Below are 27,358 nucleotides of genomic sequence, written 5' to 3' on the forward strand. Positions count from 1 at the left end.
TTTCCCTCCCAATTAAATGCAAGGACATTACATCAATATGTTTTGAGTATCTTCAGATTTTCAAAATATCATTCTGAATTGGTGGTATCTCAGTGTGAGGTTTTCAGGGTTTAGCCTGGCAGCTAACGTGAGGAAACTAAATTATTCTGGATCTTATTATCTGAGCAAACTAGTTACCAACAGTTTATGCTGTAAACCTGTGTGTAAAACCCAGAGAAGAATGTGGTCTATCTTCCTTTCTACGGGGAGCCTTTTTAGGAGGATTGTGGTGTCAACCAGTAGTGAGCCCCTGCTGAGGAAAGCAGGGTTTCCTACCAACATGTCATCTAATGAAAAGGAAAGATCCTTCATAATCTAGATTTTAAGTCCTGCAACTCTAAAGCATGGCCAACCATCTTTTTATTTCCTTTTCCCCCAACTGGCTCAAAAATTAGCTAAGGAAAAATCTTGCTAAGGTTGAATTTAGAAATAATGTTTCAGAAGGAAATAGAGATTCATAAAGAAATAAAAATTCAGATAGAATAATCAGATAGAAAACTAGAGTAAATGTTTTGTGACACAGCAAGAATTGGACAAAGCACAGGGTTTTGAGAATAGCATGTTTTAATGTTTGAGACCAGTCTTTCTGAGGTGACTATGAAAGCAAGAAATACTACAACAAACAACTATGATGCACATTATATACTTGATGATCTCCCACACGATAATATCTGCATTATCATTTACACCTCTTAGTGCCAGCACAGCATTCTGAAGTTTCCACGCATTAGTTGTATGCAGCTGAGTAGAAAGATGAAAATTCGCTCAGATTTCCAGAAGAGCTGGTCTTTCCTGGTGGCTCAGCTGGTAAAGAATCCACCTGCAATGCAGGAGACCTGGGTTTGATCCCTGGGTTGGGAAGATCCCATGGAGAAATAAAAATACTGGATCGTACCCAAGCCACATCTGCAGAAACTGAAATCCATCCCATTGTGAACATGTTGAATTTTAAAAGGTGCTTTTATTGTTGTTCAAAGTATGGATTTTAATGGCATGTTAATAATCCTTTGAAATGTGCTATTGCTCAGTGCAAAAAAAAAAAAAAGTGAGTGATACCAGTTCTTCGACTATAAGATGTATTTTGCAAGAATAAGACATATTATATCTTCATTTTGTAGGTCGATATTACTAATGGTCCTGATGTAACTGGTGCATAAAGACTCATTTGCTTCCTGTAAAGGAAAAGAAAGGTAAGCACTTATCAGAAAGCCATGGAAAAATGAAACAGGTAATGTTTAAATTCTGTATACTGAAGGTGTCATTTTTTTCTAGTAATTAGCCCAATTTTTCAAGCTGGAGAGAAAAATTCTGTGATGCACTTCATGGATAAAGCAATTATTTTCCCATTCCAGGGAACATGGAAGTTCCTTTCCGCCTCTTAAGAGCTGCACACATCAGATAAAGGGGATCACTCATTAAATCCAGTCTGCATGAGCGTTTCCACTCCTTGCTGTCCCTTCAGAGCATCCTCCGTTTAATGTGTATGTACTGCTACTTTAGAATAGACTGTTATCCTGCTCTGTTTGTGATCCATTGAGTAAAACCACACCTTCACTCTACCATCTTTGCTGTATTCCTTCTAGTACATCCATCTCCTTATTTTTCAATTATCTATAAATCTTCCAAAAGGCATAATTATTGTGATATTCAAAACTGAGGCTTGTTTAAGAAAATCTATTATCTGTGATTCTTCTAAATCTAGTAAATAAATTAATCTACAAAGAAAAATTTTCTTCTCTATCTGTAAAGAAAAAAAATATGTCATTGTGTAAAGAGCAGAAATTTTTCCTTATAACAATCAGATGTTAAGGGGAACCAGTATATTAATACATGTTGAGAAAGGAGCTCTGGATAGTTTTCAGCCTTTCACCTTCATATAGCCAGGTACAGACCATGATAACTGAATGTTCAGGGCTCATTAAGCACTGATGTAATTGTTCATGTAATTTCAATAGAGAACAATATAGAAAAAAATTTACCACTATTGCACTACATTTTGAAAAGCATGTTTTTCCACTTGAACAAACTTTTATTATCTTTTAATTTTTCAGTGGATGATGTTTTTGTTGTTATATAAATTTTCTGGGGTACTTTGTTTAATCATAACTCATTTGTTATTAGACTGATGACAGGTCTTAAAGGTGATGCAATATATCCTTTATGTGTTATGATGTGAGTGTATTTAGCATTTGAATACATTCTTATCAAATGGATTATAGGCAGAATTGTTCCATCTTCTTTTTAGTAAGTAGTGACAGAAATCAGAAAGAAATATTGACGTGCCTTCTTAGGCTCAAACTCAAAATCTCAATCCCCCCAAAAAATATTGGTCCAAATTTTCCACTTCATTTTTTTTTTTTTTTTGACATTCACTTTGACTGATATCACACTTTGAAAATGGACAATTTTGCTCTGTTTAAATTTCTGACTTTCTGAAATGACTCCATAATTTACAATGGATGCTAATGAATCCTTGCTTATTGGAAACTCATAAAATATTATTAGGGAATAGCTGTGATAATTTGTGTAAAATAGTTACCATGACTTTGGCACGTACTAAAAGCTCAGTAATTATCAGTAGCAGCTCCAGAATTTCTACATAAGACAGCTTAAAATCCACAGCTGGATTAGAAGAATATAGCAAGAAAACTTGTTTTAAGTTATAGTTTTTTATAGCAAGTATATTGCTTTAACTTTGATTGTATATATTTTTTGATGTTCCTGGAAAGATGGCAGATAGAAACTATGGGTCACACCTATGCCATGTATGATTATTAAAGAAAGGCTTAGGGAAGATACATTCAGGCATTCATTCCTCTATGTACAAGAGGGCATGTGCAGTAGTACCTAAAACACAGAGGCTTAAAACACCTCTATAGTTTTTGCCAAAACAAATCTGTCTGTATTTATTTGATTTTCCCTGTAAACTCTGAGTAACTTAATTTTACTGTGTCAAACATTGTTTGTCTTCTGTTTCCTTGTACTGTTATATTCAATTTAACCTCATGTATTGTAGTAATTCATTAGGGCTTCCACATTACACATTTGTGGTGCACATTGTGATTTTGGATAACATGTATATATGCAACAATCCTGTTTATATTAATATGCTATTTTCATTTTAAAGTGGCATATTTTATCTTATTTTATCTCTCATTTATTGAGTTTTCATTTCTCATTAATTTTTAGCTTATTTACTTTTCCTTTTTATTTTCTTTTCCCTTGTAAATTCCAGTCTCCCCAAATATCTACCATTTTCAATTTTACATAAATTTCCTTAGTTATCTGTTAATTAGCTATAATTTTAATATATTTAACTAGCTAGAAATAAGAAAAAGTACATATATAGCTTTTGTGCAATATTCTTTGTCACACATCATGTGACAGTTTCCTATTTTAGCCCGTTCTTCCCAGATTCATTGATGTTTTAATTTTCATTAAGCATCAAAACTTCAAGAATGTATCAGAAATGATAGTTGGCCAGACATGTGCAGTAATATTTACAGCCTAACTTGTAACCCCTTTTTGATGAAACAGCGAGTAATATATAAATGAATGTTACTAAAGCTATGTAAAATATATTGTTATATATTTTACTTACTTATTTTGCATTCTTCAATCTACATGCACAGTATGATATTGTAAAAGCAATAAACATCACTGCACCAGCACTCATTAAGATCATTTCTACCAGGCCAAGGAGGTTTATTTTTCCAGTCACTTGATTTCTGAACTTTTCTGCCTTCTCATCACCAATAGTGGCAGTCTGCAATCAAGATAACTATTAGCATTATTTCATTTCATTAGCTTATTAACAAGTTACTCAAAACTCTCCACTTTTATATCAGTCCTTTTTCAAAACACTGTTAGTTATCTATAAGACAAGCCAATGAAAGTCCTTTTGTGTATCAAAGAAGGCAATAAATATCAAGATTGAATATTTAGAAAGAGAAATACAATTTTCCTCCCTTGAACATGTTATATGCACTGACTTTATTGATCTATACAACAGTCTCGTGGAAATATCTTTGTTTTCCAAAGGATGTTTGCTAGTGACAGAGGGAAATAGCAAAGGTCAACAGTTTCTTTCCTCTAAAGATTTCTGCAGTGCTTTTCCTAATTCTGTGGTTAATGGACTCCATGATTGGTACTAAAAATATCTTGTCAGGTACTTGGATAGACTGCTGACACCTACTCTTGGTCATTATAAGCTTGACTTGCTTTTATTAGCACTGCAATATTCACAGTGAGTTCTTGGAGTTGCATATATCCATGCCTCTTTCCTAGCACAAGCAGTATGACAAGAAAAATGTTTTCTAGTCATATTATGAAAATAATATAAAATTATAGGAAGTACTTCATTTTCCAGAAATTAAAGCACTGGAAACTAATGTAAACCTTGATATTTCTGTGTAGCCTGGTTCCTAAAAATATTTATATATTTAATAATATATAAACTCTCTCATATAAATAATGGAAGCATATACAACTTCAAATTCTCTACATGTATATTCTGTTTTCAAACATTGAAAGCTTTTTCTATGTAGGAAGTTTATCATTTTTGGTGACTAATAGATAAAAATACTAACCTCATTAAGCCAAAGAATAGGCACCAAATAGTTGTGCTTCAGACCCTTTAATGCTCTGTAATAAACATTGAAAATAATTATGAAAATATACACTAATATAATAAAAATATTTAATATAAATGTTAGTAACTGCTAGTGTAAATAAGTGTTCAGAAATTTCTGAACATTTTAAAAAATTCTAAAAAATTACAAATTACTAAGTTTCTTGACTTTTTGTTCCCTGTAATGAATCATTTAAATTTTATATATGTCTCTCAGATATCTTTCATTCTTATAAATCTTTCTAATACAGGTTTCTAACTAGATTGACTTTTTGTAAGTGTATATTTTCCCTTTTGACAATTTATATGCAGTAAACTTGAATTGTAAAAACAATTGTTATGGAAATATTTGGACAGCTAGCAAGATGAGCAGTGTCACCAAATACTAATTCCAGAATATGTATAAACGCCATTTCAATATGTACCAGATATAATTCTAAAGTACAGATAAAAATTATAAGCATTTAGTAATGATTTCACGATATTAGGCCAAAGAGAAGTTTTAATTTTATACTATTTCCATTTCATTTCATACATGTACTCACTTTCTGACAAGAAAATTCTAAAAATTGAATGAACCTGTTTAAGAGACTCACACAATATTTTTTGCTGGCTTAACTAGTATATTGATCTGCAGCCGTTGTGCAAATTGTAAAGTGAATCCAGTTATCTAAAAAGAGAGAAACTAAAATAATCACCAACTTCTTTTAAATAATTGATTTATAATATACAAAACTTTGTTACAGAAACTAAGGTGAAACTGTAGTACTTAAAACTTATGAAATTAATTAATTAATTAGTGGAAAATATTAAATATTATGGAGATAAAACTTAATAATTTACATTTTATGTATATATGCATGAGTATATACATACACACATGTGTACATATGCACACACACACACACACACACACACACACACACACACACACACAATTTCTTTGCCCAGACTACTATCAAGGTTTTAGTTAGATTTGTGATATTTATCTGAATGGTTTTGGGAAATCAACAATAGTAGTGAAATCTAGAACTCATATAGTCAGTTTAAATTCTGAACTATATATGGTCTAAAATATATTCAGTCAGAACCCATGTATCATCAGTATAATTACAGCATTACTTATAGTATTATTTAAAATGAAATGTGGCAATTAAAGTTCTGGCATACCATTTAACTTTTGAAAAGGAGCGTATTTGAAATAAATTAAAAGTTGAAACTGTTACAGTATAGGAAACTTAATAGATTTTTCTTGATGCTAAGTATAACATATCTTGCTTTAAATGCACATATACCCAAAAAATCTTTTAGTTCCTTGTAATCTACAGTGTCCCTTCATATAAGTAATATTCACAGTTAAGTATAAAATGAGCATAAAATTGTAATTTATACTAAATTGTTTTAATTCAATTAGAATCATATCCATCATTTCTATTCATGCATTATGAACAATTAAAAATGCTTATAAAACTTTATATGTTGCAAAACTAAAATAGAATTACTTTGGCATTTCATAAGCAACAATAGGAAGACAACCAACATTACTTTCCTTGAAGCAAAAGTAAGTAAATATACACTCGTCACTCTATGTAGATAGATAACCAATAAGAGCCTACTATTACCACAGGGAATTACACTCAGTATTTTTTAATAAGGGAAAAGAATCTGAAATATATATCTATATATATATGTAATATATATATAAGTATATATACATATATATATAAATATGACTAAACCACTTTGCTATACACCTGCAATTATATGGCATTGCAAATCAACTATAATTCACTAAAAAATCAATTTATCTAGATTATGATGTAATAAATATGATCAATAAATGTGATTACCAGAAAGAAGAGAATTTAATTTTTCTTTCAGTAAAACATAATAAACCAATCAGATCAATAATATATTGCTTACAGGTTCAACATCTAAGTATGTGCTATGTTCCTCTTCATTTGGACTTAAGCCTTCAATAGGTTCTGCAATTTCAGGACTTGCATGTAGAAAATGAGGACGTGAAATGTACACAGGTTTTCCTAAAAACAGTGTTCAAGAAACATTTGGGATAAATTGTTTTCCTCATTTCACATAGCACTTAGAAAAGATTTCCTTGAAAATAAAGCTTTTTAACTTAAAAAGAAAAAGAAACATAGAGTTGCTTTGAATAGAAATTGAGGGATAAGGGTCAGGGAAAAGTATAACATCTGTTCACTTTTGATCAAAAATAAAACTTCTGTTGTTCATCCCTTAAGAGTTTATTTTCAATATATAAAGCTTAGCTACTGAACACAAAGTTATTAATACAACCTTATACCTTCATGTTCCAGACAGTAATATGTCTTTGAGAATTTGTTTAAGAGGCTTTCTTTATTATCACCTACTCAGCTTTTCTTTCTTTATTCTCACCTACTCCGACATGAAGAAGGTGAGCAAAATGAGAGAGACTCCCAGTTTATCGATTGAATCAACTTTTGTTTCAGAGACATCTTGAAATATGCTTACTTTTATTTACCATTTCCTAGGGTAAAAAAAGTTAGAAAAATGTCAGATAAATTGGGATGCTCAGAGTATTCTGGGAATTATTTTCATTTTGCTCTATATCTGAAAGGAGCAGAGATTCTGCACAGAAAAGGAAACCATCAAAAATGAAAGGTTGCCTATGGAATGGGAGAAAATACTTGCAAAACACATGATTAACATCCAAAATATACAAGGAATTCACACAACTGAAAAAATAACACAATTTAAAAAATGAGCATAGGACCTAAAGAGACATTTTCCAAAGTAGTTCAGGGAAGTATCAGTGTGGTTTTGTCTAAACGAAGTTTTGCAACACGGAAACAACTGGGGCCTTGAAAGTGGGACAAAATGAAAAAAAAAAAAAAAAAATCCTACTCTTACACTTATTTTCTGCCCTTACTACTTTCTCACTTTAGATTTCTGGTAGAAAAGGAATCCTGAGTGAAGTTTACATTTTAAAGAATATTGCAGATTAGGCCATGAATTGTGACATGAGAACTTTTGCATACCTTCTTTGCATTTGCTAATATCTAGCACACCATATAAGGTGCAATCCTTGGAGATAATTTTTTCTGTGCAGAAACAATGGTTGTCTGGATTTTGAAGTGGAGATGCAAAAACCCTGGATGGAAGAACAAATCTATACACAGGGATTCCTTTTAGATTAATTTCGGCTCCAAACACAGCATAAAATGACCTAAACACAGATAAGAAAGAGCTTCATTTGGGGAACCTCAACTTCATTCTAGAGATTCTTTTTTTTTTTTTTCCTTATTTTAAAATTTATATTATTGCTTTAAATTAGAAAAACTGGATATAATCTTGTTAGAATTCTTGCTTAATTCCCTAGAAAAAAAAGTTCTTGTGATCCTCTGTCCATGGAATTCTTTCAGGCAAGAATACTGTAGTGGGTAGCCATTCCTTTCTCCAGGGCATCTTGCCAACCCAGGGATCAATCCCAAGTCTCCCGCATTGCAGGCAGATTCTTCACTGTCTGAGCCACCAAGGAAGCCCATTTTAAGACACACCAGGGCTCAATACCTGAGTATGAACTATTTTTACCTTTGTTTTCAAACTCTTCTGAGAATAATTTTTGTTTCAGAATTACTATGGAGTAGTTACATTGAAGGTATTTTCAGAGCTAGTTTCTAATATTTATGTGACTAGGCTTCCCTTGCGGCTTAGATGGTAAAAAATCTACCTGCAGTGCAGGAGACCTGGGTTTGATCCCTGGGTTGGGAAGATCCCCTGGAGGAGGAAATGGTGATCTACTCCAGTTTTCTTGCCTGAAGAATTCCCTGGACAGATGGCTACAATCCATGAGGTTGCAAAAGAGTTTCACATTCTTTTTCAGATTCTTTTCCATTATAGGTTATTGCAAGACATTGAGTATAGTTCCCTGTGGTTTACACTAGGACCTTGTTTATTTTATATGGAATAGTATGTCTATGTTAATTCCAGACTCCTAGTTTATCCCTCCTCCACTTTCACCTTTGTCAACTGTCAGTTGATTTTAAATGTTTGTGAAACTATTTCTGTTTTGTAAATGAGTTTTTTTGTACCATTTTTTAAGATTCCACATATAAGTGATATCATATTTGTCTTTCTCTGACTTACTTCACTTAATATGGCAATCTGTAGATTCATCCATGTTGTTGTAAATGGCATTGTTTCATTCTTTTTATGACTTGAGTAATGGTCCATTGTATATATGCACCAGGTCTTCTTTATCCATTCATCTGTTAATGGGCATTTAGGTTGCTTGCATATCTCGCTTGTTATAAATAGTGCTGCTAAGAAATTGGGGTGCATATACCTTTTCTAATTAGAGTTTTTGCCTTTTTTGGGTATATGTTCAGGAGTAAGATTGCTGGCAACTCTTATTTTTTTTTTAAGGAAACTCCATTCTGTTTTCCGTAATTGCTGCACCAGTTTACATTCTCATCAACAGTATAGAAGGGTTCCTTTTCCTCCACATCCTCTCCAGAATTTATTATTTGTAGATGCCTTGATGATGGTCATTCTGATTGGTGTGAAGTGATACCTCACTGCAGTTTTGATTTGCATTTCTCCAATAATTAGCAATGTACAACATTTTTTTCACATGCCTGTTAGTCATCTGTATGTCTTCTTTGGAGAAATGTCTATTTAGGTCTTTGGCCCATTTTTTGATTGGGTTGTTGTTGTTTTGATATTGAGCTGTGTCAGCTGTTTGTATCTCTTGGAGACTAAGCCCTTTTGAGTTTGATTGTTTGTGAATAATTTTCCCAGTCTGCACGTCCTTTTTAAATTTTGTTTATGGTTTCCTTTACTATGCAAAAGCTTGTGAGTTTTATTAGGTCCTATCTGTTTATTTTTGCTTTTACTTCTATTGCCCTGGGACACTAACCTAAGAAAACATTGCTACTATTTATGCCTGAGAATATTTTGCCTAGGTCCTTTTCTAGCAGTTTTACCATGTTGTTTCTTTTATTTAGGGTTTTAGGCCATTCTGCATTTATTTTTGTGTATATTGTGTGTGTGTTCTAGATAAGTTAGTTTGTTTCAAATTTTTCTTATTTTTGAGGAAGATCTGTATTGCTATAAACATCCCTCTTATGACTGCAGCTGCTGCACCTCATAGATTTTGTTTGGTTATATTTTCATTGTCTTTAGTCTCAAGGTATTTTTAATTTCCTCTTTGATTTCATCATAGGTCTTTTTTTTTTTTTTTTCATTTTTTAGTAGCATGTTGTTTAGTCTCCATGCAATCATCTTTTCTCATTTCTCTTTTTGTGGTTGATTTCTAGTTTTATGCCATTGTGGTCATAAAAGTTGCTTAAAGTAATTTCTAAGCATCTTAGAAATTGTTACATTTGTTTGGGCTTATTATATGTCTTAGTATGTGGTCTTTAGAATGTTCCATGTGCACTTGAAAGGAATACACAGTAGCCTGGTTATCTTAGGATGTAATGTTCTAAAAATACCAATTAAGTCTAATTGCACTGTTGTGTCATTTAGTATCTCTGTTGCCTTATTGATTTTCTGTAAGAACAGTCTGTTTCTTGATGTCTATAAGGATGCTGTGAACACACTGAGAATGAGGCTGCTCTGGTGGGGCCATGCCCTACCATTTTACTAGTTTAGCAAAAGAAAGAGAATGTCTTGCTTAGAAATGAAAAAGTAGAAAATGATTTGCATTATGCAAAATATTCTTCTATAACTTTCAATTTTTTAAAAAGCTTAATAACATATTATGAATTCTATATTTATTTTTTAATACTTCAAGAAAAACTTCCTAGAGAATGTATTTTATTTTTCTCCAATACTATGATTGTTAAATATGAACTTCTGGGTCTGTGTTTTGTAACTTCGTGAAAGAATTCTGACTTACACAACTGTATCAGTGACTTTGTCTTACCTGCAAATGTCAGAGGAAAAGAATTGTAGTACCCGATTCTTCTCAATGAAAGGTGGAAATGAGGCTCCATCTATTTAGAAATCAAGCCAATTGCAAGGGATTAGGTGGAGTATGTGTCCTAGAAAAATCTAGAAATCTTGGTTTCAGCTTGGTTAAGAGAAATATAATGCAAACTGTACATATAACATTGATATTCTCCAGTAGTCACATTTTAAAAATAAAACAAGTATCAGGTATACTTTATCTCACCCACCATAACCAAAATATAATTTTAACTTGTAATCAACATAATAATTAACAAAACGCCAGATCTAATATTTACTTACAGACTATCTCCATTTGTACTGGCTGCTTAGGTGTGAATATGGCTAGTAGTTACCATATTCAGCAAGTCTATCTACTATACACATTCACTGGTATCCATTCATATTAACTTTTCCTACTCCTTAAAGTTTAAAATGTATACAGTGGCAAAACCACATGTTGTTAAAACTGTGATTGTGTTTATTTTTTGAAATCCCCACCATATATGTAGAGTAGCACTTTTCTTACCTTGAGGTTCATTTGGAACTCCTGTTTGGTAAATGTTGTTCTTTGTATAGTGATTCATTCATTTGCCCTAACAGCAGATTAATATTTTTAAGTCATATATTGAATTCTCTCACTAAATAGAATTTCCTGAATGTGGTTGGGGAAAGCACACATGAAACTAAAAAGGACATTTGCTGAGTTTATTATATCTATGCTCTGGTTATGAGGACTTCCCAGGTGGCTCAGTGGTAAAGAATCTGTCTGCCAACCAAGATGTGTGGATCTGATCCCTAGGTCAGGAAGACCCTGTGGAGAAGGAAATGGTAACCCACTCCTGGGAAATCCCATGGACAGAAGAGCCTGGCAGGCTCCTAGGTTCATAGGATTACAAAGAGTTGGACACAACTTAGAAAGTGAACACTATAGTTATAATCCATGGCATACAGTGGCTATAAGAAGAAATAGCTAGATAATTCCTCCATTTATTCCACAAATACACATCAGCAAAATGAGCCACCACTGAATGTGTTTGTTCAAAACAGCAAAACCAATCCTTCAGTTATGAATACATGCTCTTTTTTGGCAACTGTGCTAATAACCTTGTGATCTTATTTCATTACCCTTACACTCTTATGATAAGTGAAATACAACAGATGATCACAGTGAATTAGATCATGATATTGAGAGAATGGAATATTGAAAATTAGCTTAAATTCCCAAGATTGTTCCTGAATGGGCATTGTCTATGACTGCCTTCCCAACACCTTAGTCATAAAAGAAAAGAATGCACTGAAAATCTTTTAAAAAATCATATGAAATATCATTGAAGATTATGTCATAGAGACCAGCAATTACAGTGGGTCATGATCAAAAGATGACTGATGTTAGCCAGGCTCTCTTTCTTTAATACATGTAAATCAAATGTAAATCAATATAATCAGTTTATGTCTTAAATTGAAGAAGGTAGACGAAGTGCTTCAAAATCATGATTAAAACTCCTTAGAGCCTTTTCACTTCATTAGTCTCTTTTCCTAGTGCCGTAACCAAGAATCTCTTTCACAGGATTTCATCAGAGACCCTGGCCTGTACAATCAACCTTTGCTCCTAGTTTATTTTACTGCTATTTTCTTCTTACTTTTAACTTTGTGCCTGGTGCTCATGTATTTATGTTATTATCATTAATAAGTTCTCTTCCTCCTTTTTTAAAAAAAAGTCTTTGTTTCTTAGTTTTGGACAAAAAATGTTTAATATTTTTTCTTAAATCCATGAAGACCCCTTTACTATTTAGGAGAAGCACAGTATATTTCAACTTCCTAGGTGGCTCAGTGGTAAAGAATCTGCCTGCAATTCAGGAGATACAGGTTTGATCCCTGGGTCAGGAAGATCCCCTGGAGAAGGAAATGGCAACCCACTCCCGTATTCTAGCCTGGGAAATCCCATAGACAGAGGAACCTGGTGGGCTACCGTCCATAGGGTCTCAAGAGAGTCAGATAGAGCTTAATGACTAAACAGCAGTATATTTCTGTCTGTATCTGAGGGTACAGTATGAAGTTTATGCTTATGAAATTACTAGAGTTAGTGGTATTGGTACACTTGACAATTTATTGGCAGAAAGAAATACTTAAAAGGAATTTCTTCATATACTTCATGACTCAAAGTGCACTACAAAGCAAAGTTAATAATGGTTTTGCTGCTTTTTTCTATAAGTGTTAAAAATTAAGGGAAGTAGAAAATTAAGTAAACATGCAAAACTCAGCACATTTGGAAAAGTAAACATTTCCCATGTTTGCTTTTTATTCCCTACCTTTTGTCTAATTTTGTATTTAACATTTTTCATCTTTATTATATTACTTTCCTATAAAGTATTGCCTAACTGACTTTATAAACATTATATTGTTCTTTGGGGCTTCCCTAATAGCTCAGTTGGTAAAGAATCCACCTGCAATGCTGGAGACCCCCGTTCAATTCTTGGGTTGGGAAGATCCCCCAGAGAAGGGATAGGCTACCCACTGCAGTATTCTTGGGCTTCCCTTGTGACTCAGCCGGCAAAGAATGTGCCTGCAATACGGGAGACCTGGGTTCAATCCCTGGGTTGGGAAGATCCCCTGGAGAAGGGAAAGGCTACCCACTCCAGTATTCTGGCCTGGAGAATTCCACGGATTGTATAGTCCGTGGGGTCACAAAGAGTCAGACATGACTGACTCTCACTTTCTGCTTCTTAGCAACTGAAAGCTCACTTCATGGCATTTGATTCACCTAGCTTTTTATAATTGTACTTCTTCAACTAGTAGGCATATATTTGCTTTATTTCAAGGAGAATAATAAACTGGATCTAACCATACTCTAAATCTAAGTACATAGTACTTTTTCCTAACTCTAATTCACAATGTTCATTTTTGCATACATTTCTCATGGTTAGGGTACAGGTAACCTTATTTTTGTTGCTGTTGTCCTTTTCTCTTTCTTTCTGACCATCTTATTCAAAATAGAGCTCTGCTTGAAAGTTCACTGATTCTACTTCAGCTTGAAGTCTTTGGAGGCATAACTTACCTTTTGTAATTATGTTGATATTTTAATTCTTTCCATTTTAAATGATTATCTATACAGTATTTACAAGAGGTGTAATCACTACTCTAAACTTCTCTAATGTTTTACTTCTGTGGTCAGGAAGGAATTTATCACATGTGTACAAAGCAAATGTTTCCCCAGAATGAAGTAAAGGCTCATCCTTGATGGCTAATTTTGAGAAATTTCATCACATTACACATGCATTTACTAAGCCTACAGAAAAATAGAGACTCTGAATTACATTGTAGGGATTCAGAGATATGTAAATGCATAACCTCAACTCCCAGAACATTGTAGATATGGAAGCGGATTTTTGGGAGAAAGCAGTTGGTTTCACTGTGATTTTTACCACAAACCATATGCTCTTTTGGGCTTCCCTGGTGGCTCAGACGGTAAAGAATCTGCCTGCAACATAGGCGACTCGAATTCAATCCCTGAGTCAGGGATATCCCCTGTAGAAGGGAATGTTACCCATTCCAGTATTCTTGCCTGGAGAATTCTTTGGACAGAGGTTGCCGTCCATGGGGTTGCAAAGAGTTGGACCGGACTAAGTGATTAACACTTTCTTTTTCACTTTCATATACTCTTACCTGTACCATTAATCATGCCACAATAACTTGGCCAGTAGGAGAGATGCCTTAGGAATAAAAAGAAAAAAAGAAAAGGATCATTTGAAGAGCACCTTTCTCACACCACTTTTTCTATTATGATTCAGTAAATCTGATAATAACTATTGATTAGCCTAGATGTGACAAATGCTAAGTTTAAGAAATGTTTTAAGCCATTTGGCCTATGTTTTGCTTGAAGTCTGCATCTTGTTGAGATAAAGGAAGTGCCTGAAACCATTAAGTGACCAGATTATAAAAGAAAAACTGCCAAATGTTGTTAATTAGAAATATGGAACAGAAACAGTTCTGCAAAAAGAAAATTGAGAAATATTTGTCCAAAATTTTGACCTTTTAGGAGAAAGTTCCCCACCGAGGGAGAAATGGATTATTTGATAGTATGTTTTATTCACACTGAATAGGATGAAGATGTTAAATGGTTAACTGATATAAACTCAGTATGAAGGATAAGAAGGGAGTCTGGAGGAGGAAAGAAAGAGAAGCAGATGTTGGATCAATAGAAATTAGAAACATGGATAATCAATTTATACGTTCCACTTCTTTTAACTCTTGTGTGTACTGGCATTTAAATAGGGCAAAGTTTATTAATTTATACTGTGGTACCTACATAAATTTTATGTGTATATATATATATATATATATATATATTTATATATGGAAACAATGAAAACAATAGTGGTGATAGTTTCTCTGCACACTCAGACACTTTTTGGTGATGGAAAATGAGTTTTTCACACTCTAACATATCATCCAGTAAGATGTCAAGGCACGTTGTTGCTTCTTTTTTAAACAGAATAAGCTGCTCAGCCTGCCATGTTTAGTCTTGCCATGGTCAATTAAATTAACTTGTCCTAATCTCAAACTCTTGTGAAATTCTTACTCTAATTAGGAGCACTTAGTAATTCTCCTCAAAACCTCTCTCTAATATTGAAATGGAAGCAATGCTCACTGTCCTCCATATGCAGACACCGATGTGATTCCCCTAAAATGAGCATTTAGAAGTGTTTCTTTTTTTCTCCATTAGACTTTTCTATTAAAAAAGAATATGTGATTATGGTCTATGTAGAAGAAAAAGGATTACATGAGTAATTAACTGTTTTATGTGATTTTTTAGATAAGAACTCAGTGTCACATAATGATTAATCTATAAAAATATTTCATCTCTTTTGATTTTGATTACTTTATTCTTTGTCAGGAAATCACTGATCTAAAACTCATTTTAACTTTGAAAAGAAAACTCTGTCTCCCTTGATATTTATTAAAGTTCTTCTTATTTTAGACACATGATGAATTAGGTGTACTCCAGATAAATAGGCAGGAGTTAGGGAAAAGTAGGAAATTATGGCTGTATGAACATCTCATTCTATTACTGCTTCGCAGGAGGTGTGCTTTTTATTTTTCAAGTTTAATATGTCAGTTTTAGAACAGGAAATAATAATTCCATTTTGTGTTGATAAATATTTTAAAAAGCTGAGTTATCAATAAAATCATTTCGAGAAAATTTTGAAAGGAAAAGTCAAGAAAGCACTGGCATGGATTCATTAAGCTGCCATATTTATAGACATACTTTGTCATATCCTGGGAATGAGCAGTTTTTATATTTCATGCTCAGTAAAAAATAAAACATCAGTAAGATATACTGGATGTTAAAATGATGAGTTGACATATTGAGTTTCTTCCTTTTCATTTGCAGTTATGTAATTTTAGGGTGTATGATAATACCAGCTATGCAGCAGAGATGGAAGTAGTTCCTTTAGATTTCTTTATGTAAGAAAACTTGTTCATCAAGATCAGCCCTCCAGTGGGGCTGATACTCAGCAGCTATGCACTAGTGTGATGAGTTGTCACAACTAAAGGGTTAATGTCTGATAGACCAGGAGTTTCTAGGGCTGAGATACAGGCAGCTCTGTTCCATAGGTTTGTGCCTGTGCCTTACCAGTGATAAATAAGTTTCTTGTCTGCCTTAGAGTAGCCTAGTCACACACGCACACAGACACACACACTTTGCTTGAATACTTACTTTTTGCCTTTGTATGTGTCAATTCTGGCAACTTTGCTTATGTCATCTTTTCCACTGAAAACTTTATAAACTCCATCTGAAGTGTTGTTGTACTGAAGAGATTCATACAAGAAAAAATTACTTCTAAAACAAGTCATGCTTTCCAAATTATAAAATATGTAATTGACTCACTTTTGCATTTCTCAGACACTGGTTGTTCACAACTATTTTATGTGATTTGAAATATATAAGCAAATAAATTTTTACAATTACTGATTTTTAGTATTTTTATAAAACCAAAATATAAAAGGTGCCTAGAAACAAGTGCTAGATGCTGAGCCAAAGGAAGAAAACATATCAGAAGCTGACATGATCCAACTCCACTACTCTTTGTTGTAATTAAGCAAGAAGGTCATTTTGATTACTAGTCCTGTTATATTGAGGTGAGAGGATAGGGAGCAAATCCTATGAGACCATGTCATATTTCTAGAAATTTTCTCTATGTTATGATCTTTAAAAGTGGTTACTAAAGATTAGATGGGCTTCCCAGGTGGTACTAGTGGTAAAGAACTTGCCTGCCAATGCAGGAGATGTAAAGAGAGGCAGGTTTGATCCCGGGTCAGGAAGATCCCCTGGAGAAGGGAATGGCAGCCCACTCCAGTATTCTTGTCTGGAGAACCCCATGAGCAGAGGAGCCTGGTGGGCTACAGTCCCTGGGGTCAGTCAAACATGACAGAAGTGACTTGGCACGCATGCAAGCACACAAAGATAAAATTGTTGTTGTTGTTCAGTCACCCAGTTGTGTCCAACCCTTTGTGACCCCATGGACTGCAGCACGCCAGGCCTCTTTGTCGCTCACTCATCTCCCGAAGTTTGCCCAAGTTCATGTCCATTGCATTGGTGATGCCATCCAGCCATCTCATCCTCTAATACCCTCTTCTCCATCTGCCCCCAACTGTTCCCAGCATCAGGGACTTTTCCAGTGAGTCAGCTGTTTGCATCAGATGACCAAAATATTGGAGTTTCAGCTTCAGCATCCATCCTTCCACAGAGTATTCAGGGTTGATTTCCCTTAAGATTGACTAGTTTGATCTCTTTGCTGTTCAAAGGACTTACAGGAGTCTTCTCCAGCACCATAGTTTAAAGGTATCAATTCACTGGCATTCTGCCTTCTTTACAATCCAGCTCTCACAACTGCACATGACTACTGGGAAGATCATAGCCTTGACTATACAGACTTCTGTAGCAGAGTAATGTCTCTGCTTTTCTACAGAGTCTATGTTTGTCATAGCGTTCCTGCCAAGAAGCAATCACCTTCTGATTTCATGGTTGCAGTCACTGTCTGCATTGATTTTATAGTCCAAGAAGAGGAAATCTGTCACTACTTCCACTTTTCCCCCTTCTGTTGCCATGGAGGAATGGGGCTGGATGTCATGATCTTGGTTTTTTTTAATATTTAGTTTTAAGCCAGCTCTTTTACTCTTTCACCCTCATCGAAAGGGTCTTAGTTCCTCTTCACTTTCTGCCATTTAGAGTGGTATCATCCACATGTCTAAGATTGTTGATGTTCCTCCCTCCTATCTTGATTCCGGCTTGTGGAATCCAGCCTGGCATTTCTCATGATGTGCTGTGTATAGGTTAAACAAACGGGGTGACAGCAGACAGCCCCATCATACTCCTTTTTCGATCTTGAACCGGTTCATCAGTTGTTCTATACAGGGTTCTAACTGTGGATTTTTGACCCCCATCCAGGTTTCTCAGGACAGGTAAGATGGTCTGGTATTGCCATCTGTTTAAGAATTTTACACGGTTTATTGTGATCCACACAGTCAAAGCTAGAGCACAGTCAGTGAAGCAGAAGATGTTTTTCTGGAATTCCCTAGCTTTTTCTAGGTTCCAGTGAATGTTGGCCATTTGATCTCTGGTTCCCTTCCTTTTCTAAACCAGCTTGGATATCTGGAAGTTCTTGGTTCACATAATGCTGAAGCCTAGCATGCAAGATTTCAAGCATGACCTTACTAGCACGGGAGATGAGTGAAATAGTCTGATAGTTAGTTAGCATGTTCTTTAGTTAGCTCCTTCTTGGGAACTGGGATGAGGATTGACCTTTTCCAGCCCTTTGGCCACTGCTAGGTCTTCCAGATTTGCTGATATATTGAATGCAACACCTTGATGGTATCATCCTTTAGGGTTTTGAGTAGTTCTGCTGGCATCCATCACATCCACTAGCTTTATTAACAGCAGTGCTTCCTAAGGCCCACTTGACTTAAAGATTGGATACACAGGATTAAAAATAGGATTAGCCAAGGAAAGAATTAAAAGTATTTGAGTTAAATACTAGTAACTGAATTTATTATCTCTTAATGCTTTCTTAATATATAACCTTGCATTTCTAAAAACTGTAGTAAAATAGCAACAATGAACTGGAGACTATAACTATTTTGTATAGTGACAAGGACCATCATAGTCAAAATTTCAATTCAGTAGTCAGATTAGCCTATTTGTAACTTCCATATTAAGGAACAACTAAGTTCATCACCAAATTCACATTTTTTTTCTTAATTTCCATACTGTCATTTCATCACTTCAGTAGATTACTAACCAGTAATTAATAATTCTATGAAAATATAACATTCTGATGTATCAGGCTCATTGTGCTCAATTTTGGCTAAGTTTTAAATATTCATTTAAACAAATTTGTAAGAAGTCTAGAGGAGGAAGAATGACATGATGAATATATTCAACAGAAATAAATAAAAATGCGGCATTACACTTGATTTTTTTAAGATGGGAAGTCGAAACTGAAAGATTGCTCAAAGCCTTGGAAGCTTACACTATAATTTTAGACAGCTGTATATTTATTGGAGTAGAAACTTGATTAAATGTAGGTTTCTTAATTTTAAATTTAATTGTTAAAAATTAACTTGTTTCATACAGATAAGTTAATTTTCCCGACTAGGAAAGCTAAATCCATGTAAATAGAGATTTTAAAAACTTACAGTTATGTATTCCCAGATCATAAATAGGGTTAACATACTAAATGATAAGATTATGAATTGCCAATGCCATTATATTTATACAGTTAGAGTCTAGCAATATCGATGTTCAATTTGTTACTCACAGGATAAAACACACCAAGTGTGGTAGGAATAGAGTATGGAACCGAACTCAAGAATGGATCCTTATAGCCCCACAATAGTTCTTTCACAGTTCTCTTTTGAAACATAAAAGAGTTTGAGTTTTTGATAAATACATTGAGTATTATCTGAACAAATGTGCTTGGATAGAGATGGGGTGTAGCCTATAAAAAAAAAAAAAGCACTGTATAAGACACCAGTTGCAGTATTGATTTTTTACAAGAGATGGATAAATAGTACATCTAAGTTTAATAAAACTTTTAATTGTATCTCTAAAATTACTGCCAAATCTTTGGAAGATTAAAACTGTAGTGTTTCTATTACATTTCTGTCTTGGTGTGAGCCACAGGAAGAAGACTTTTAGTTAAATCCTACTTTTTAAAATGATACACTTTTTTTTCTTTTTTTAAATTTATTTTTATTAGTTGGAGGCTAATTACTTTACAGTATTGTAGTGTCAAGTGTGAAACAGATCACCAGCCCAGGTTGGATGCATGAGACAAGTGCTCGGGGCTGGTGCACTGGTAAAATGATATACTTTAAATGGTCTTCTCAAGTCAGTTGATCATTCCATGATCTTGTCATATTTCCAAATGATTGTAATTCATAAAGTCATGAGAATACATATTCATCAAAATTGCAAATGATATCTAATGATCATTCTAATCATGAAATTAATTACAGAGGATTTTAAAGTATTACACAATCAATAATTTTGTTGTCTACTCACTGCTACAGCCAGATTGAGAACAGTGAATGTGTCATTCTCTGTTCCAACTGATAGCGAGGGTTCAAAGATGGCACCTTTGGGCCGTAGGAAAGAGATTGTGTGGGTCTTAGAGTCTCGGGTTATAATATCCTTGGCTAGATAGCGGACTCTGAAAAACAGAAGTAAAAAAAAAATTCAGAAAAAACATTGTCACAAATGCCATTCATTGATGCAGTAAATAATTTTTTTGAGAATGTAGATGCTCAGAAATTAGGCTAAACAAGTAAGTTAAAAAGATATATATATATACCAAATGCTGAGTCTTGCAAATTAGAGAAGGTCAGGGAGAGCTGTCTTAGTTGTGCATAAGCAGGGAAGAAAGAATGTGTGTTATTATAGGAATTTACATAGATTCTGTGGGAAAACACAGAACAGGTACAAACCCAGGCTAGGGGTGATTATGGTGGGGATAATGGACAGGATACAATTCCACATAAGTAGGCCGAGGGACAAACAGAAGTGTAGTTAAGCAAAATAGTGTTGAAAATAGCATGTTATACATTAACATGTATTAAGAACATGATGTAATTTTGCATATGCAGATGTTTCAATATATTTGGTTTACAGAGTCAGAGTAAGGAGAGTGGTGGAAATAAAATTACTAAAGTAAACAAGATCTCAAACATAAAAGGTTGTACCTCATACTCAAATGTTTAGTTTTTTTATCCTGAGGTTCAGGAGGAGACAGTAGAGAAGTTGAAGGAAGGGACAGAAAGAGCACATTTCCTTATTAGATAGTCTGTTCATTAAACTGATTTGAACAGACTTTCCTGTACCGACTTTTTCATAATTTCCAGCATTTTAGTGAAAATTAAAGATACCTAGTGGAACATAATTTCTACTTTACAGGTCAGTTTCCCTCCATCCCTTCCTCATATAGTGTATACTTATTAGTTCTGAAGTCCTGGCTCTAACATCTCTAGGCAAAGTACCAACCACTCTTTTAGGAATGTGGTGAAGGGTTATTATGGAAACAAAATCTTTTGGCAATTACAAGGTATTTACTGAGATGAAATAAGGTATACATTGCTCTATCCTATATTTGATTGTCTATTATTTGAGGTTAAAATAGATATCTATTATTATCTAAGATAAAGACTGAAAAAGAATCATGAGACGGAAATGTTTAAAATATAACAAATAAAACAATCACACATTTCAATCAGATATAATAAAAATGTAAACTTCATGTAGGGTAGGTATCATGAGTGTTTTTTATCCCCGACTGCAGTGCCTGGTACTTGGTAAGTTTTCAACAAAAACTTTTTGAACAAATAATTAATCTTTCACATTATCTCAAAAAAGAATTCAGAAAAGAAATGTATTTTACTGTTAATATAATTTCTTCAAGGTTTTATCATTTACTTTTCTCTGAGTCCTGTAGACATGCAAAGAATATAAAAATCTGAAACAGCATCCAGGACAATCTATTATCAGTCAATTACTGTTTTCTCTTAGATAGTTGTATTTTAAACTTAGGTTATTTATTATTAACATTTAAAATTAAAGTGCTCTAATTTTCAGGAATATTTATGTGTTTATAATAATTGAGATGACAGTAAAATAACTGTGACCAAATTCTAATTTTACTTAGTTGTACTTACAACACTGTACCAGTATATGGCACTCACTAAGAGAAAAATCCTTTAAACTGAGGCCTGTGTTTAGAATGTACTTTTAGAAAGAGAACATAATCGCTCAATTTTTGGTTTAAAAATTAGAATACAGGGAATTCCCTGAAAGTCCTTTGGTTAGCAATTAGCAATTCTACTTCAGGGGAGCACAGGTTTGATCCCTAGTCAGGGAACTAAAATCCTAATCCTTGGCTAACTTTAGTCTCTTTTCTTACTTTCATAGTTAGAAAAGTCACAGTCTTGTAATTTAGATATGAGAAAATGTACACAGAAACGTTAAGAGTTACCAGTTCCTAGGTCTGTGTGAACATGGTAAGTCATTTCACAGCTCTTGGAATGAGTTTTTTAAATTTACAGGATGAAGCTTTCTGGCAAATTATTTCCCAGTAGTGCTGATAACTAAGATTCTTTTCAAAAGTGTGTTAAACTGTTAAGACATGCAAAATAAAGGTACAGCTTATTCAGTCTTAGTACTGGGCAAAATGAGACTACTAGCTGAATAAAAGTACCCTTAAGACCTGGAAAATAGTTTGAATAGAAATCCTTAGCAAGTATTGTAGTTATGTAAAATCAGTTTAATGCTGTGATTCTCAAATTTGAGTATGTATTGAAATCCCCAGAATTTTTGTCAAACTCATTACTAGGCTCAAAACCAAGAATATCTGATACATTTGGTTTAAGGTGAGGCCTGAGAATTTGCATTTCTATCTACTTCCTAGGTGATTTTGATGTTGCTGGTCCAGAAACCACATTTTGAGAACCACTCATATAACTTACATTTTAAGTTTTAGGATTTTAAAATACTCTGGTTTTTAAATTTTCAATAGTTTTTTTTAAATTTAGCTTGCCTATTTTAGAGCTGTTTTTAAAATTTTCTGTTTTATTTTTTAATATTTATTTTATATAGGAGTATAATTGATTAACAATGTGCTAGTTTCAGTTTTACAGCAGTGATTCAGTTATATATGTACACACACACACACACACACACACATATGTAATATAAACACATTTATACATATCTATTCTTTTTTCAAATTCCTTCCCCATGTAGGTTATTACATAATATCGAGCCGAGTTACCTGTGCTATATGGTAGGTCATTGTTTGTTATCTATTTTAAATATAGCAGTGTGGATAGGTTGGGAGTTTGGAATTGACCTGCAGACGTTGCTAGAGTTGAGAACAAATGCCACAAGGGTAAAACACTAGTAACTTCTTAAATATAGATCTGTTAATTGATGCTGGTAAATTCATAATAAAATCTGTATTTCTTATACTCATTAAATCCTTAGATTATGGTTTTATTAATACATTGGCAGAAACAAATATTTCAGTGTATGTTAATTGCAAGAAAGTAATAAATACATTTCAATACAGTGCCATTTGTCAAGTGGAAGCTTTTTCAGAAATACATGTATTCAAGGAAAGAGTGCCACGTATTCGGGGGACTCACCTGTATGTGTAAGGACCTCTTTGCTTAACTTTAATTTTGCTGCTATTAACCGCCACTTCCTCTGGATTCTGCACATCAAATATCCAAAATTGTCTGTAAACGTTTGCACCTGCTTTAACCCAATTTTTAAAAGCAATTGTACCTTCTTCAAGGACAGATTCCTGTGAAAAAGAAAACAAGTTTGGGTTACTTCTTTGTAGTCAATAAGGGCACTTGTGGGAATTGCAAACCTTTATTAGTCAGTGAAAGGACTCAGCTCAAATACCTTGCATATGAGAACCTCTGCAACCTGCCACATGAAACAGAAATGTTTTCAACACATTATGGTTGGCAGTCTTTTTTAGTCGATCTTTTACAAAGAGAATCAGTGTGTAATATTGTACACATGTCTGATGATTGTAAGGCCAACCACTGGCAAGGTTGAGAGTGATCTTATTTCAATACTGCAATAGTTTGTAACAATTTATTAAGCAAATTTTATTAAACCTTTTCCAAAAAGTTCTTACCAGGTTGAACATTAACTTTTCTGCCCTCAGCAAATTGAACTGAAGAGGCAAAACAGAACTGAGAGAAAAATCTAGTGATACTGGAAATATTTTCATTTTTCATGCTATCACAATCGTTTTACATTTTGTACATTGGAGCTGCTACAGCAAGTGAGACCCTGTTATGTTTTACAACCAATTTTCCTTGAAAAATGCTCAATTGTATCTTGACATCTTATTTCTATAGTAAGCCCAAAATATAGACGATTTTTTTTCTTTTTTTTTTAAGACAAAATTATGTATAGAAAAAGTATTATGGCTTGTTTAAATGTAAAGGTGTTGTGAGGATGTTGAGGCTGAAATCAGTCCCAAAGAAGAATTAGCTGTTACTTCCCATTTCAAGGAAGTACATGGACATATACATTATTATTTTCGCATTGTAAGAATCTTAAAGACTAATAACAGTTGCTTATCATGTAAACCCAAGGCACATATATTATTAGATGTTCTTAATTAAAGGAACTTCTAAGTAGTTATAGAATTGAAAAGGAATTCTGATAGAATATACCTGGCAGGACAGAAAATTTATTCATTCTAATGCTTATACATTTAATGTCAAAACACAGTATAAGCATATCATGTTTTTCTTCTAAAGGCTATGAATCATTTTGCCTTAATAGTTCATTTGTAGATTGTTTTTCAACTGGGAAAGTGGAAATACAAAACTGAAATGAATGCATTGAATTATCAGATGTTAGAGTTAGGGTCACCTAATCCCATCCATTTTTTTAGGGTTCTATAGAAAATAGATGTCTGATTCAATGCTGTATGACAACTTAATAGTAGATAATGGAGAATGCAAAGAATGGAGGAAAACAATAGAGTGGAAAAGGCTAGAGATGTCTTAAAGAAAACGAGAGATACCAAGGGAACATTTCATGCAATGATGTGCACAATAAAGGACAGAAATGGTATGGATCTAACAGAAGCAGAAGAGATTAACAAGAGGTGGCAAGAATACACAGAAAAACTATACAATAAAGATCTTAATAACCCAGATAACCATGATGATTATTTAGAGCCAGACATCCTGGAGTGCTAAATCAAGTGGGCCTTAGGAAACACCACTATGATAAAAGCTAGTGAAGGTGATGGAATTTCAGTTGAGCTATTTCAAATCCTAAAAGAAGATGCTGTGAATGTGCTGCACTCAGTATGCCAGCAAATTTGGAAAGCTCAGCAGTGGCCACAGGTCATAAAAAGGTACATTTTCATTCCAATCCCAAAGAAAGGCAATGCCAAAAAATGTTCAAACTACTGCATAGTTGCACTCATCTCACATGCTAGCAAAATAATGCTCAATTCTCCAAGCTAGGCTTCAACAGTACATGAACGGAGAATATCCAGATGTTCAAGCTGGATTTAGGAAAGGCAGAGGCATCAGAGATCAAATTGCCAACATCCATTGAATCATCGAAAAAGCAAGAGTTCCAAAAAAACATCTACTTTATTGACTATGCCGAAGCCTTTGACTGTGTGGATCAGAACAAACTGTGGAAAATCCTTAAAGAGATGAGAATACCAGACCACCTTCTGTGTCTCCTGAGAAATCTGTGTGCATGTCAAGAAGCAACAGTTAGAACCGGACATGGAACAACAGAATGATTCCAAATTGAGAAAGGAAAGGAGTACGTCAAGACTGTATATTATTACCCTGCTTACATAACTTCTATGCAGAATACATTATGTGAAGTGCCAGGCTGGATGAAGCACAAACTGGAATTAAGATTTCCAGGAGAAATATCATTAATCTCAGATATGCAGATAACACTGACCCTTATCACAGAAAGTAAAGAGGAATTAAAGAGCTTCTTGATGAAAGTGAAAGAGGAGAGTGAAAAGACTGGCTTAAGATTCAACATTCAAGAAACTAAGATCAGGGCATCTGGTCCCATCACTTCATGGCAAATAGATGGGGAGACAGTGGAAACAGTGAGAGACTTTATTTTTTTGGGTTCCAAAATCGCTTCAAATGTTGACTGCAGCCATGAAATTTAACAATGCTTGCTCCTTGGAAGAAAAGCTATGACAAACATAGACAACATATTAAGAAGCAGAGACATTACTTTGCCAACAAAGGTCTGTCTAGTCAAAGCTGTGGTTTTTCCAGTAGTCATACATGGATGTGAGAATTGGACCGTAAAGAAGATTGAATGCAAAAGAATTGATGCTTTTGAACTGTGGTGTTGGAGAAGACTCTTGAGAATCCCCTTGGACTTCAAGGACATCAAACCAGTCAATCCTAAAGGAAATCAGTCCTGAAGATTCATTGGAAGGACTGATGCTGAAGCTCCAATACTTTGGCCATTGATGCGAAGAACTGACTCCTTGGAAAAGACCCTGATGCTGGGAATGATTGAAGGCATGAGGAGAAGGGGATGACAGAGGACGAGATGGTTGGAGGGCATCACCGACTCAATGGAAGTGAGTCTGAGCAAGCTCTGGGAGTTGGTGATGAACAGGGAAGCCTGGAATGCTGCAGTTGATGAGGTCCCAAAGAGACAGACACGACTGAGTGACTGAACTAGATGGAGAATCAGATCTTCCACTCAGGTGTTGTGTTGTTTCCACTAGTAAACTTTGACTACTATTATTATACAAATCCTATCCACCCTAGAGGGGAGACCTCTAATCTTATTTACTTTCTTAGATTGCTTTAACTACTTTGTTCTTAGCATTACTGTATAAACCAATTATGTGGCAATAACCATGTAAAATTATAACAGTTCTTTCCCTGCTGTTTTATCATTTTTATGTTTATTCTCCATCCAGTGAAATTAAAGCTTCTTAAAAAGCAGAAATATACTGATAATACTTTTCATCTCCTCTCCTCAGTACCAAAATATTCTGTTTGTGATCACTTGCAAGCAGTTTCTGTGTTCACAAAATTTTCTTATATGTGTATGCATTATGAACATGTATGTGTGTTCATGCTGAGAGAAAGAAATCCTTAATTCCTTTCTTTGTGTTCTATAATTAACATCATAGGGAAATTTAAAAATTAAAGTTACTTTTGTTATACAATAGTCACTAAACATTTATCAAATGATATGAACAATGTCAAGGTAATGAATTATCCTTCATAAAAACTGGCAAATTTTTCTCTTTTTCTAAAGTCTTTGACAGTTTCTGCTTTCCACATTCATGGCAACTCATACCATTGACTTTTAGTTTATCTAGCAAGATTGTATAAGCCTGCTGTCTCCACATAAATTTGCTAGGAATCATAGTATAAAATATTGTTAGAAAAAAGTTTCTACCATGCAGTCCTTAAAAAGTTGCTTAGAAATAAAGAGTATATATATACATACATATATATACACATATATATATAATATTTATATATAAATTAATTGTTTTAGGCCATTTCAAATGCTAGAGTCAGGGTGTCATCTTTTAGAATTGAAAGGTATCACAGAGTCCCAGATTTATAGTTTAAAAATTAGATAACATCATGAGATGATTTTCTGATCTGTTAAAATTAGGTACTTTAATTCTA

The 27,358-nt window shown here is 33.9% G+C and overlaps 1 protein-coding gene across 2 annotated transcripts in view; it reads right to left on the bottom strand.

Moving 5' to 3' along the window:
- Nucleotides 1-622: 622 nt before the first annotated feature.
- Nucleotides 623-27,358, bottom strand: part of LOC136170440 (platelet glycoprotein 4-like) — a 36,561-nt gene continuing 9,825 nt past the window's right edge. For both annotated transcript variants that reach the window (XM_065938610.1, XM_065938611.1), the window contains exons 3-14: nt 23,315-23,475; nt 20,187-20,334; nt 19,441-19,620; nt 16,341-16,432; nt 14,285-14,331; nt 10,596-10,665; nt 7,705-7,892; nt 6,593-6,711; nt 5,266-5,339; nt 4,629-4,683; nt 3,641-3,805; nt 623-1,211 (exon numbers count right to left, since the gene is read on the bottom strand). In XM_065938610.1, coding sequence (XP_065794682.1) covers nt 3,641-3,805; nt 4,629-4,683; nt 5,266-5,339; nt 6,593-6,711; nt 7,705-7,892; nt 10,596-10,665; nt 14,285-14,331; nt 16,341-16,432; nt 19,441-19,620; nt 20,187-20,334; nt 23,315-23,475 — 1,299 coding nt within the window. In that variant the 3' untranslated portion in view covers nt 623-1,211. The remainder of the gene's footprint in view (nt 1,212-3,640; nt 3,806-4,628; nt 4,684-5,265; nt 5,340-6,592; nt 6,712-7,704; nt 7,893-10,595; nt 10,666-14,284; nt 14,332-16,340; nt 16,433-19,440; nt 19,621-20,186; nt 20,335-23,314; nt 23,476-27,358) is intronic.

This window comes from Muntiacus reevesi, chromosome 6 (genome assembly GCF_963930625.1).
Source record: "Muntiacus reevesi chromosome 6, mMunRee1.1, whole genome shotgun sequence".
Classification (NCBI taxonomy): domain Eukaryota; kingdom Metazoa; phylum Chordata; class Mammalia; order Artiodactyla; family Cervidae; genus Muntiacus; species Muntiacus reevesi.